General features: G+C 42.0%; 1 protein-coding gene across 1 annotated transcript in view; it reads left to right on the forward strand.

Annotated features, from left to right (window-relative positions):
- Positions 1-13,612, forward strand: part of Hace1 (HECT domain and ankyrin repeat containing E3 ubiquitin protein ligase 1) — an 83,674-nt gene that overhangs the window by 25,124 nt on the left and 44,938 nt on the right. Inside the window, exon 8 of the mRNA XM_051206164.1 lies at positions 6,658-6,740. Within this exon, the coding sequence (XP_051062121.1) occupies positions 6,658-6,740 (83 nt within the window). The remainder of the gene's footprint in view (positions 1-6,657; positions 6,741-13,612) is intronic.

Below are 13,612 nucleotides of genomic sequence, written 5' to 3' on the forward strand. Positions count from 1 at the left end.
TTGATGGCCTTCCAGTTACTTTAATGCTGTAATAATTAGAAGAGGAATTCTTTGCATTCAGATAATTATTTATATATTTTTTTCCCCTTCCTGCTAGAACAAGTAGTTTCCCCCTATTTTTCTGTAGGTAACTTTACCTACAAGTGAATCCTTAAAAGCTGTCTCCTTTAACAATTGCATATCTGCTGGGTTTGGGTGCTTTGAAGTGAGTTTAGGTCTTTTGGAAGAGCAGCAAATGTTCTTAAACACTGAGCCATTTGTCCAATCCATACTGAGGATATTAATTGGGATAATTTTGTTAAAACAGGAAGAAAACTACCCTGATGGAAAAGAAAATGCTAGAACAAGCATTTGTCACTACCTTAATCAAGTGTGTTTTGTCAATGTTTTTTTAGGACATACAATGATATGGCAAGTACATAAGAAAGGAATGAATATCTGTAGGATATATGAGGATATGACAGGAACATTGACAGTTCATGTTGTAAGTTTGCTTTTTTTGCTATGATTTCCTTGAAGTTAGTCTAACCACTTTATTGAAAATAGTAAAGGAATATGTTAGTCTATGGATAAATTAATTTTATCCTGTAAGCTTTATAGTGTAAATGAAAATTCAGAAGCACTGTGAAAGTGTATGGTTTTAGAAATGACATTATTTAAAAACCAAATAAGCAACTATTAGCACTTAGTTGACTGCTTTATAGACACTGGTAAGGACTAGTGCATAGGCACCTTTTTTTTTTTTTTACCTTATACTACTGAGATGAACCATCCTGACAAACAGTAGCTGAAGTGAGTGACTGATTCATTCAGCTTGTGAGTCCAGGTTGTACTCATTACTTCAGGGATGTCCTGGCAGCAGGAGCTAGAGACATCTGCTCACACCATCTTCACAATCAAGAGCCGCTCACACCATCCCCACAGTCAAGAGCCGCTCACACCGGGGGCCGCCACACTATCTCCACAGTTAAGAGCCACCCACACCATCTCCATAGGGCTCACACCATCTCCATAGTCAAGAGCCGCTCACACCGTCTCCACAGTCAAGAGCCGCTCACACCGTGAGGAGCCGCTCACACTATCTCCACAGTTAAGAGCCACTCACACCATCTCCACAGTGAGGAGCCGCTCACACCATCTCCACAGTGAGGAGCCGCTCACACCATCTCCACAGTGAGGAGCCGCTCACTCCATCTCCACAGTGAGGAGCTGCTCACACCTTCTCCACAGTGAGGAGCCGCTCACTCCATCTCCACAGTCAAGAGCCGTTCACACCATCTCCACAGTCAGGAGCCGCTCACACCGTCTCCACAGTCAGGAGCCGCTCACACCGTCTCCACAGTCAAGAGCCGTTCACACCATCTCCACAGTGAGGAGCCGCTCACACCGTCTCCACAGTCAGGAGCCGCTCACACCATCTCCACAGTGAGGAGCCGCTCACACCTTCTCCACAGTCAAGAGCTGAGAGAAATGCACCAATGCATCTTGCTTGTCACTCAGCCAGCTTTCTTCACTCTGTCACAGTCCCAGCCCATGCATGGTGCCTTGACTAGTCAGTGTGAACCTTTCTGCATTAATTAGCATTTAAGACAGTCCATCACAGACATTCCCACAGACCAACCTGATAAAAAACAGTCAGTTGAGGCTCTTCCCAGGGGATTCTAAGTTATGTATGGCAAGATGACATTTAAAAGTAAGTAACATGTAATTTATGAAGAACAAAACTATAGGTTAATATGAATTCATAAAAAAGTTGGAATTTTTGCTTCCTGGAAAATAGGGTACTGGTTTTGATGATGGGCTTAGGTTTTAACCTCTGTTTTATTGTGTTGTAGAGTGCAAATTACATTTTGGAATACAGATTATCTTACAGAAGTATTAAGTGAATTGATGTTAAGTACATGATGAGTACATGTTAAGGTTATTCAGTTATTATACCATTATGTACTTTAACTATAATGTATATAAATAAGTAACATATTTTTATATTTGAACTTCGATGTTGTTAGGTTCGAGTGCACGTGAACCTTTTCTTTCTGTATGGACATTCTGTCTGCATATATGCCTGTGCACCACATGCACGCCTGGCACACTAAGACGTTTGGAGATGTTTGTAGCTGCCATGTTAATGCTGGAGATGGAACCTGGGTCCTCTGGAAAATCAGCCAGTACTGTAGGCCCTGAACACATATTTTCAATGTACTTGCTTTCATCACACCTGAATCTTCTGGAAGATTGTTCATGATCTATAATTTCTGTAATACGGTGGACACTAACTGCTGCCCATCTCACTCCTGCTTTGAGATCAGATGCAGCTGTTGGGGTAGAAATCTGAAAGCTGAGGCTTTGGTCAAAATGTTGTAGAAAAGCAGGGACCCATATGTGCATGCTTATGTGTACTCATGCGTGCTCATGTGGAGGCCAGAGGAGGGTGTCCAGCAAAGCCATCTCTTACTGCTTTGTACCTTAGTTGTATGAGGCAGAGAGTTTTCATTGACTTCGAAGCTTACCAGTTCAGTTAGGCTGGCTGGCCAGTGATCTGCAGGGATCTACTTCATTCTTGGGTGATAGGTATGTGTGGGCTTACATGTATGTGTGGCTATGCTCACTCTTATGTGAGTGCTGGAGATTTGAACTCATGTCTTCTTGATTTCACAGCAACCACTTTTATCCACTAAGCCATCTCCTCCCCAGTCCTGCTTGTCTAAATATAAAAAAGTTGTATGGAGATGCTGTAGCATAGTCTTTAGTGTTTGCTGCTGGGGATGCACCTAGGGCCTTGTGTATAGGAGATGCTGTAGTATAATCTTTAGTGATGCACCTAGGGCCTTGTGTATAGGAGATGCTGTAGTATAGTCTTTAGTGTTTGCTGCTGGGGATGCACCTAGGGCCTTGTGTATAGGAGATGCTGTAGCATAGTCTTTAGTGTTTGCTGCTGGGGATGCACCTAGGGCCTTGTGTATAGGAGATGCTGTAGTATAGTCTTTAGTGTTTGCTGCTGGGGATGCACCTAGGGCCTTGTGTATACTAAGCATACACTTAAAGCAAAACAAAACAATCCCATCTCCCAGATGTATTCCTTCTTTGAGCCCCTCTTACCATCAGTATTCTCAGTTTTCCCTTAATTTATATTTGCTTACTTAAAAAGGAAAAGCTACTACTGAGCTACACTGTTCAGATATTAGAATTCATTTTGGAATAGAAGCAAATTCAAGCACCAATACATGACTACTCTATCTTTAAGTCTTTTACCAACATTTTTAAAGAAATCATGATAGTCCCTTAAACCCTCTTTCCTTTAAACCAAGATCACCTGAAATGGTGAAATTCAAGTTTTAAGCTTCTCTTTGGTCATATAATAAGTTGCTATGACTGTTTTTCAGCCTTTGGTACTTGTTTCTTTATGAATTTACACATTTTCTTAAGGCAATGTTAATGTATACATAAGTGACTTTTTTTTTGCTGATGAATGAAGTTGTAAATACTAAAGAATATATATCCATTGGAAAATTATTTTTTGTGCAGTCCATATATTCTGATCACAGTTCCCCTCTCCTAGCCGCCCCCCCCCAGATCCTTCCCACCTCCCTGCCCACCCAACTTCACTCCTTTCTTCTTTCTTTTAGAAAACGAGCAATTGAAGAATAACAATAGAAACACAAGAAAGACAAACATGCATGCACACACGCAAGCAAGATCTATAAAAACACTGTAATTTGTAAGCAAAAGCTCAGGAAGGCAAAAAGAAAAAAAGAAAAAAAATGTCTCCAAAAAGCAATTCGAGATTAAAAGTCTGTAAAAATACCATTGAGTTCACTCTGTGTTGGCCATCTATTGCAGGGCCTGGGGTCTATCCTCAAGTGGTTAATATCCTCAGTGAAGCTTCGTTGGAGAAAACTAAATTTTCCTTGGCAAGTGGTTGTCAGCAGGAGACACTTCTGGGTTAGGGGTGGGAGCTTGTATCTGCTACCCCTCCAGGGCTGGGACCCCATCTGGCTTGAACCTGTGCAGGCGCCTGCAATGCTGCCAGTGTCTGAGTTTATGTGAGCATCAGTCCTCATGTGTCTGAAAGACACTTTCTTGGTGGTTTCCATCACACGGCTCTTAAACCCTCTTCACCTCTTGGCCTGAACCCTAGGGGGGAAGCTGGAGAAAGGCCTGTCATTGGATTAAGTAGTTAACACTCTTCAAGTTAGTAATTGCCTTTGTGTGTCTGTGTGTTGTCTGATGTGTCGTGTGTGTCTGTGTGGTGTGCTGTATGATGTGTGTGTCTGTAGTGTGTTGTGTGATGTGTTTTGGGTGTGTGTCTGTGTGTTGTGTGATATGTTGTGGGTTTGTCTGTGGTGTATTGTATGATGTGTGTGTGTGGTGTGCTGTATGGTGATGTGTGTGTCAGTACTGTGTTGTATGATACGTTTTTGTGTGTGTGTGTGTGTGTGTGTGGCTGTGTGTTGTATGATATGTTGTGTGTGTGGTGTGTTGTATGATGTGTTGTGTGTATGTCTGTGTGGTGTGTTTTATGATATGTTGTGTGTGTGTGTTGTATGATGTGTTATGAGTGCGTCTGTGGTGTGTTGTATGATGTGTTGTGGGTGTGTCTGGTGTGTCGTATGATGTGTTATGTAAGTCTGTGGTGTGTTGTATAATGTGTGTGTCTGTGTGGTGTGTTGTATGATGTGTTGTGTGTGTGTCTGGTGTGTTGTATGATGTGTTGTGGGTGTGTCTGGTGTGTTGTATGAGGTGTTGTGGGTGTGTCTGGTGTGTTGTATGAGGTGTTGTGGGTGTGTCTGTGGTGTGTTGTATGAGGTGTTGTGGGTGTGTCTGTGGTGTGTTGTATGATGTGTTGTGGGTGTGTCTGTGGTGTGTCGTATGACATGTTGTGGGCACTGAGCTCAGGTTGTTAGGTTTGTGCCATGCACACACTGCCTGCTGAACCCTGAGGGTCCGGGTTCTTAGTTTTCTTGTGTGGATCAGCAGTTCCCCCTTTTACCTCCCTGTAATGTCACAGTGTGGTTGCCTACAAAGACAAGTTTGTTAGACAGTCTGCCGATTCTGTTTTTTCCATAATCAGGAACATTTCTGTGTTCATTTTTTTTTTTTTTAATTTTGGTTTCTGTATTGTCTGTTTTTTTTTTTTTTTTTTTTTTTTTGTCTTAATTCCTTTTGGGGGGGTTGCAGAGGTTCCCCCAGTTCCTACTTCTTTTGAGAAACAAGTATTTTAGGCAAGAAAAATAATATCAGCAAGTACATTTTGACCATGTATTTAGCATGAGTGACTAGAGACCTTTGGAATAATTTAAAACTTGAAGCCTTTAAGAAATGATTCCAGTGTTACATTTATGAAGTATTAGTCTGAACTAATTACTTGTTGCAGTTCTTTAAATTTGTTCAGACTGGGTACCTGGTGATTATCCAGATGTGGCTGTGTGCTGCACAGCTGGTGTCTGTGTGAACCACGCCCTTGTGTTCTCTATCATTTCACTACCTTTCACATCTTATTCTCTATTTATTTCCTTTTCCTTTCTTGTTGAGGCCCCAAACATCATCTTTCTGAATGTTAGTCGGCTGTGATTTCTTCTCTAAAATTGTGTATCTTCTTATTTTCTAATTTTTTCCTCCCTAGGTTCCTACCCTTGTCCCATGGTTAAAATTTCCTTTCTCTCCTAAGTGTATCTTCCTCCCTTCTCCCTCTCTCCATCCATCCTGTCTTTTTGAGACAGGGTTTTGCTATGTAGCCCAGGCTGACCACCAGCTTGCTTTGTAGCCCAGGCTGACCTCATACTTGGGATAGCCCAGTTAGCCTCCTGAGAGTTGAGGCTATAGGCGTGGACCACCTTTCCAGTCACTCCTCTCCTCCCCTTTGTGGCTCCCCTTATTTCCTATATTTTTCCGAGTTTTGCTTTTATTTGATTTTTTATCTCCAGGTTAGACATTTGTTTTAGTTGTATTTTACATACTGGCTGTCTATTTCATATTTAGTGGTAAGCCACTAAGGGTCATTGACTGGGAACATTGTATATGGGATGAATTTATTACTGCCTAGCTTAGCTGCACACCAAGGTATCTAGTGACACTGTCCATATTTTGGGCTCTGTGGTGCGCGCGTGCATGCGTGTGTGTGTGTGTGTGTGTGTGTGTGTGTGTGTGTGAGAGAGAGAGAGAGAGACAGAGACAGAGACAGAGAGAGAGAGAGAGAAACTGCTGCCTGAACATGGCGGAATATTTTTCTGTATTCTGATCTTTGGTCACTAGCTAACCAGTAGCATCCTCTCTTCCCTAGTCATGAAATTTAGAATATCTCCAGACTGCTCTAGTGTTATACAATTTTAAGTAATTACAGTTACAAATAACAATTCAGTTCCGTGGTTTCACTAGCCACCCTTTGAGTCTGAGTAGTCCCACGACTGTTGACTGTCCTGTGGTTGAGGGCTCTCCCGAGCAAGCACGCTTTGTCACGTTGGCAGTTCCCCACAGATCATGGGGTACCCGAGTGTCAGTGAGCTTTTTTATAGGGTTGGACTTGTTCACCACCGTACATCCTGAGACTGTACATTCATTTTCTTTTTAAAGCTTCAGATTGTGGGAAGAACCCTCCCTGAGTGGAGAATTGCGCCTGTGTTAACTGGTGTGGCTTTAATTTAACCCTTTTCCCCACAGACGGTGCAGTGCTTGCTAGACAGCGGTGCGGACATCAACAGGCCGAACGTGTCAGGGGCTACTCCGTTGTACTTTGCTTGCAGGTATGAAACGTCGTGTTTTCAGACACGCTTCCCTTAAAGAGTGTCCTCTTTCAACTGTGTTTCCACACAAATGTCTGTGTGTGTTCTCTCAGGCTCTTATTCTCCTACAAATGCCGTGCTGTCATTGAGCATGAGAAATTCTCTGTAACTTAACTGCAGGAGAGAAAGCATTTGCTGTTAATATCATTATTGCTATTTTGAGATAAGATACTCCCTGTGGCCCAGGGCTGTTTTGAACTCTTACACTGTAGCTCTTGGCTGTCTCTTGCCCCGTCTCTATAATGCTGGGAGTGTAAGTGTGAGCTGTAATGCTCAGCATTCCATTTCCTAGCCAGTGCCTTCATCGTATTGGTGGAGCTGTTTTTATTTACTTGACTACTTCAGTTTTAGCCTGGAGCAGTAATCTAGTGAGTCCCACAGCCTATTAAGTACCCAGGTCTGTTTCCTTGGGATAAACTGTTGAATGTGACTTGGTGTGTGTTATGCATTCTGGTTTTTCACTACTGTCTCGGTTATTTTTCTTGACCTGTTCATTTATTTTCCTTATAAGGATTTGTAGAGGACTTGCCTGGCACTCGAGAGGTCATTCTGTCATCCCCAGCTCCAGGGCAGTGAAAAAGCCAACCCAACACTAACAACACAGCAAGTCCTAGGGAGTAATAAAATAATTATATGTACACACTTGTTCCCATTCACATATACCTCTATGTGTTTGTAATATGCCACATAGAGGTAGTTTGTAGTTAGGAACAGTGTAGAAAACTACTACAATGATCTCTTTTTGCTCTGTAGTCCTATAGTTCTCCCTTGGTATCCTTGGGGATTGCTTCTAGAACAACTTTCCTTCCTTGATGAACAGCCAAATCTAAAATAAAGTTCCTGATGTAAAATGCCAAAGTGTTTATACGCAATCTTCCTTCATCGCCTAGTCATTTCTGTATTACTTAAGCCTACTATAAATACTGTGCAGATAATTGTACCGTTTTTGAGTAATGATAAGAGATAAAATACGTACATATTCAGTACTGGTACAAGTGGTGTGCCTGACTGTATTTTCAGTCTGTCAATATGGCTAATTATATGTCATTTGTAATATTCACTCATTTAGATTTTTACGGAGATTGTAGAAATTTCTTACCCTGTTTTGTATCACTTAAAATTACTTCTTTTTATTTTATGTGTATGAGTGTTTTGCCTGCATGTACTCATGTACATGCTCGGTATCTGAGGAGCCCAGAAGAGGGTGTCCAATCTCCTGGAACTGAAATCACAGACAGTTGTTAGCTATCATACAGGTGCTGTGAATTGAACCTGCATCCTTTGTAAGAGCAGCAAGCACTCTTAAGCTCTGAGCTATTTCGTTAGTCCCCCCCCCCCTTTAAATATCACTTTGCTAGAAGTTTTTTTTCCAACAGAAAGATGTGCTTTTTTCTTGTTTCTCCTTGTTATTACCTTGATCAGACTGATATAGATCATCTATTAGCTTTAATTTTATCAGTCTTAATTATGTGTCCATCCATGGTGGTTCACGTAATTAGAGGTGCCTGGTGAAGCCAGAAGAGGGCGCCAGATGCCCTGGAGCTCGAGTTAGAGGTGATTGTCACTGCCCTGCCTATTCTGGAAATTGAACTCTGGTCCTCTGCAAGAACAGTACATACTTTTAAGTACTGAGCTTTCTCTCCAATATTTTTAAACCCTTTATTTGAGGCCATTTCCAAAGCACCATGGTGATTCTTTTATATATGTATTGTAAATTATTTTTTAAAATTATAATCATATAATTTCTATCCTTCCCATGCAACCCTACTTGTCCTCTTTCATAATGAATGGCCTCTTTTTCTTTGATTATTGTTACACATACACACACGCGCACACACTCTCTCCTAAGTATGTAATATGCATAATTTTTAAATTATGTGAATTATGAAACTTAATGAAGCTGTTATATTCAAGGGGCTTTTAAGTACAAAAGCTTTTTGAGTTTTAGTATTCTAGTTCATATTTGAGTTCAGTAGTGTCCAATTTTTATGATTTGATTAATTGGCTGATAGCTAATTCCATGATGACATCAGTTTATGAGAAATATTAGCTTGAGTTTCTGGAATAATATTCTTCCTTTTATGTTAAAATTTTTGAACATTTTATTTATGACTTTTATGTGTATGTTTTGCCGGTATATCTATCGATATACCATGTGTATTCAGTGCCCTTGGAGGCCAGCAGAGGGTGTCAGGTCCCCTGGAGCTGGAGTTACAGACTGTTGGGAGACAGCATTGCGGGTGCTGGGAATTGAACCTGGTTCCTCTGGAAGAGCAACCAGTGCTTTTAACTGCTGAGTCATTTCTCCAACCCATTTACTTTAAAATTTTCCCCATATTTTAATCTTAGCTGTTTATTTTTAGATTAGATATTCCTTGAAGCTCCCAATTTGATTGTGCACAGGCCAGTTATGCTATTATAAAAATCTCAGATTTTAACATGTCCAGAATACAGCATCTTCTTTTTCTCCTCGTGTCTTTCTCGTGCCCCTTATCCTCCTCCTTATTCAAGGCAGGAGTCAGATCATTATTTCTTAGTAGTAGTCTCAGCTTGGACCCTGTTCTTAGTAGTAAGCTTTTTAACGTTTGCCTTCAGAAGACTCTTTAAAATAACTTTTCAGTTGCTAATCTCTCTTAGAGCACTGAGGAGTCTATCTAGTGTCCCCTACTCTACCTCTGCTTTCCTTTAGTGTCTTTCTCAGCAAAGGGACCTTTGGAACGGGTGGGGTCGGGCAGGGGATAACTTAGTGCCCCTTGAGGACATTTCTGTGCTTCTTTGTTATTCTTTTGGCCTGTGAGGCTTACTCAGCCCTGTTCACTGAGCTTTAGCCACGCTGGATCTCTTTGAGTTCTCCGACTACAAACGTCCACTGCGTTTTTCTGCATGGTGTTTTGCCCATTGTATCTTGTTAGGCGTTTTGTGTGGCTTGCTCCTTCATGGCACCGCTGTAACTGTTTCTTGGCTCTCTCTCTCTCTCCAGCCCCACCCCCTTCTTCAGTTAAGAGTATGATCCCGGCTGGCCTCAACCTCGTGATCTCCTTACCTCTGCCTCCCTTGTGCTTGGATTATAGACCTGCCCTGCCAAACCTGGTGTCTTGGTGCGGTTTTTGTTGCCGTGATAAAACACTGAGTAAAGCAACTTGGGAAAGAAAGGGTTTATTTGGCTTACATGTGCTGTGTCACACAGTACATTGAAGAATTGAAGGCAGGAACATGGAGGCAGGACCTGAGTCAGAGATTGGAGGAGTATTGCTTACTGGCTTGCTCTCCATGGCTTGCTCAGCCTGCTTTCACATGCCCCCTGTGACCACCAGCCCAGGCTGGCTCTGCCTACAGTGAACTGCACAGGTCAATCATTAGTTTAAGGAGATGCCCTGCAGACTGGTCTACAGCATATTTGATGGAGGCCTTTTTCTTAATTGAGGCTTTTCATCCCCAATAACTCTAGCTTGTGTCAAGTTGACAAAAAGAACTAACTACAACACTTGACATTAACTTGCTTTTTAGAGGCACCCGTTCTGACCAGTTTAAATAGATTGCTAATCAAATTTCTGTTGCTGTATCATAGTATTGCCTTCAGAGCATTTTGTGATTTCTACCTAATTATTTACTGTTTACTGTCTATCTCTACTTCAGTGAAAGCAAACAGAGTGTTTCTTTTTACCTTATATTTTGTATTTCGATGTTTAATGTGTGCTTATGAGTAGAACTTTTTAGTTACATACAAAACACAGAATTTAAAAGTTAATGCAACATTATATTATTATGTAGAGCTGAATACAACAATAATGTTTAAAGGATTGCTTTAAAATTATTTTTTGCGCTGTATTTATATCAATTTTTTTTTTTTAAAACTCAGGTGTGTGCTTTTGGGTGTGGTACTGGGAATCTCGAGCCCAGAGACCTTTTGCCAGCTAAGCCATTCTTAATTTTTATTTTAAAGATAGAGTGTTGTAGTCCAGGCTGGTTCGGGACTCACCACACATGGCCAAATCAAACCTGACCAGGGACTCATGACTGTCCTTCTACCTCAGACAAATACTTGACATTTTGGGCATGAACCGCCAAGTTGGCTATTATGTTTTCTTTGAGTAAGCATTGGATCTCTTTGGAAAAAAAGATAAGAAGTGAAACAAAAAGTAATGTGTCATTGTAGCGGAACTGTTCAATTGAAGGCACCTCTTTGTGCCTTTATTTCTGTGTGGTGGCACCTGAGGGTGTGTGTAAGCTACTGCACGTATGTGGAGGTCAGAGGAGAATGGTAATAATAAGCCCAAGTGATTCTCCTGTCTCTGCTCCTCAAATAGTGGTAGGCTTATAGGTGTGCATGCCTGGCAATTTACGTAGGTGCTGGGGATTTGAAATCAGTTCCTCCTGCTTGCCCAACATGAGGTTTTAAAACTCACTGAGCCATCTCTGCAGCCCTGAAGGCAGGCTCTTTATTGTACTATGCTTTCTAGGTTCCCAGATATTTTCTTTATTTACAGATAACTTTAATTAGGAAAAAAAAAGTAAGATGAAGTGGAATGTGTGTGTGTTTGTGTGTGTGTGTGTGTGATATAGTTATAAAGTATGATATAGTTATAAAGATAGCTGTTAAAAACAGTTGGCAATTAAAAAAATAATTCTTAGCTGGCCATGATGGTGCTGGCCTTTAGTTTCAGCAATCAGGAGGCAGAGGCAAGCGGATGTCTAATTCAAAGCTATCCTGGTCTACAAAGCATATTCCAGCTGTTTAGGGCTACATAGTGAGACCCTGTCTCGAAAATTAAAATATTCTTTCTGTAACTCTTCATAGGAGTTACAACTCTGCGGCCCTGTCACAGGATAGTTGTAAAGTGTTGCTGTTTTACATATGTGGCACTTGGAGCACTAATTGTACTCTTCACATTTTGTATGTTATAATCGGTTCCTTCTGGTTTTAGTCCATTTCTGAAATGAAATGTCACTGCATCGTAAGTGTAATCTTTATGTAGTTTTAGAAATCCAGCTTTCTCAAAATGTTGTAGTGGGATTTTGTTTCTTTGTATGCTAATGTTCTTTTTTTTTAAATTATAATTTTCTTTACAAAAAGATTTACATTTTTTGTACGTGTGTTTTGTCTGCTTGTATGTCTTTGTATCGTGTGATCGCCTAGTACTTACATTGGTCAGAAGAGAGAGCATTAGATTCTCTGGAACTCCAGTAACAGATGGCTGTGAGCTAATGTGTGGGTGCTGGGAACTAAACCTTGATCTTCTGCAAGAGTGGCAAATGGCTCTGAATTGTGGAGCGGTCTCTCCAGCTCCAAGGTTTATTTTACTTTAAGAGTGTGTGTTTGTGTGTGTGTGACCTGAGAGCTAGTGCCTACAGGTGCCATAGGCATTGGATCCCCCGGCACTGGAGTTGCAGTCATTGTGAACCACCTGACATAGGCAGACCGGGAACTGAGCTTAGATACATTCTTAGCCCCCAACCTGCCTCTTCAGCCCTCATGCTAATAATTGGTTTTGCTGCATGTGACACAAAATTTTAGACGGAGGCTTTAAGAAACAAATCGACGTATCTACTAATGATTGCAATTGCATTTCCTCTTGAAACAGTGGGTGAACCTTTTCAGAAGAAACGTTAGATTAGATTAAGCACAGTTGATTTGCACAGAGAGCACTTCATAAACTGGATAGTACTCAAACCAGAAGTGATTCAGAGAGCTGTGCGCTAGCTGTGTCTGCACAGTGAGCTCTCGGGCTAATGTGGATGATGACCTGAGTGGCTGTAGCAGCGCTTTGGGCTAATTTGAACATGATTGGATGGATTGGCTGAAACCTAATCTGTGAACATGGGGTAAAACACTCAGTTTCCTCCCCACCAGGAGCCAACACTTGATTAAGCAGTGGCCATCACTTGAACGTCTTCTAAGTGAGGTCTTACCCCATCTCCTGGGTGACAGGGTCTGATCCTACAAGTGTGGACTCAGTCCCCCTGGACTGTTCTGCACCTTAGGCACTTGGCGCAAGTCTCACCATCTGCAGTTCCTGAATAGGCTGCCGGCTGGGCTTCCTAGGACTCGCTCCTGGGGCTTGGATAATTTGCTAGAGTGGCTGAGAGGGCAAAACTGTGTTTATGTTTGTTATTTTTTCAAGGCTATTTTAAGGGACACAAGTAAGCACCAGACACAGAGACCTGCAGGGCACAGTCCCAAAGGCTCTCAAGCATAGGAGCCTCAGTTCTGGTAGAATTGAGAAGTCGGGTGGCTTCTTAGTCACCTACCTTCCCAGACGGCTGTCTCTTCTGAGCTAACAGAAGTTCTCCAAGTCCTGACTTTTTTTTTTTTTTCCAACTTCATTGTGTTGGTACGGTTGAAACATGGACAATGAAGGTGTTATTGGACCGAAAGGGATGTGACTTAGTAGTTAGAACAGAGTGGCAATCTAGCAGGGTTTTCTGTGCAGAGCCTTCATGACCTTCATGGCAGGAGTGATGAACAAAGGGGTCAAGACCAGGCTGGAGAAACCCACAGAAACTGCTGACCTGAACAAGGGAAGCTCATGAACTCCAGACTGATAGCTGGGAAACCAGCATAGGACAGACCCAGACCCCCTGAACATGGGTGTTAGTTAGAAGGCCTGGGCAGTCTATGGGACCTCTGACAGTGGGACCAGGATGTATTGATGCACAAAAGGACTTTGGGAGCACATTCCCCATGGAGGGATACTCCCTTAGCCTAGAGACGGGGGAGGGCTAGGCCCTCCCCCAAATGACTTGACAGGTTTTGATGATCCCTCCTGACAGGCCTCATCCTCCCTAGGGAGTGGGATGGGGGGTGGGATTGGGGGCCTGGGGGCATAGGAGAA

This window comes from Phodopus roborovskii, unplaced genomic scaffold, assembly GCF_943737965.1.
Source record: "Phodopus roborovskii unplaced genomic scaffold, PHOROB, whole genome shotgun sequence".
Classification (NCBI taxonomy): domain Eukaryota; kingdom Metazoa; phylum Chordata; class Mammalia; order Rodentia; family Cricetidae; genus Phodopus; species Phodopus roborovskii.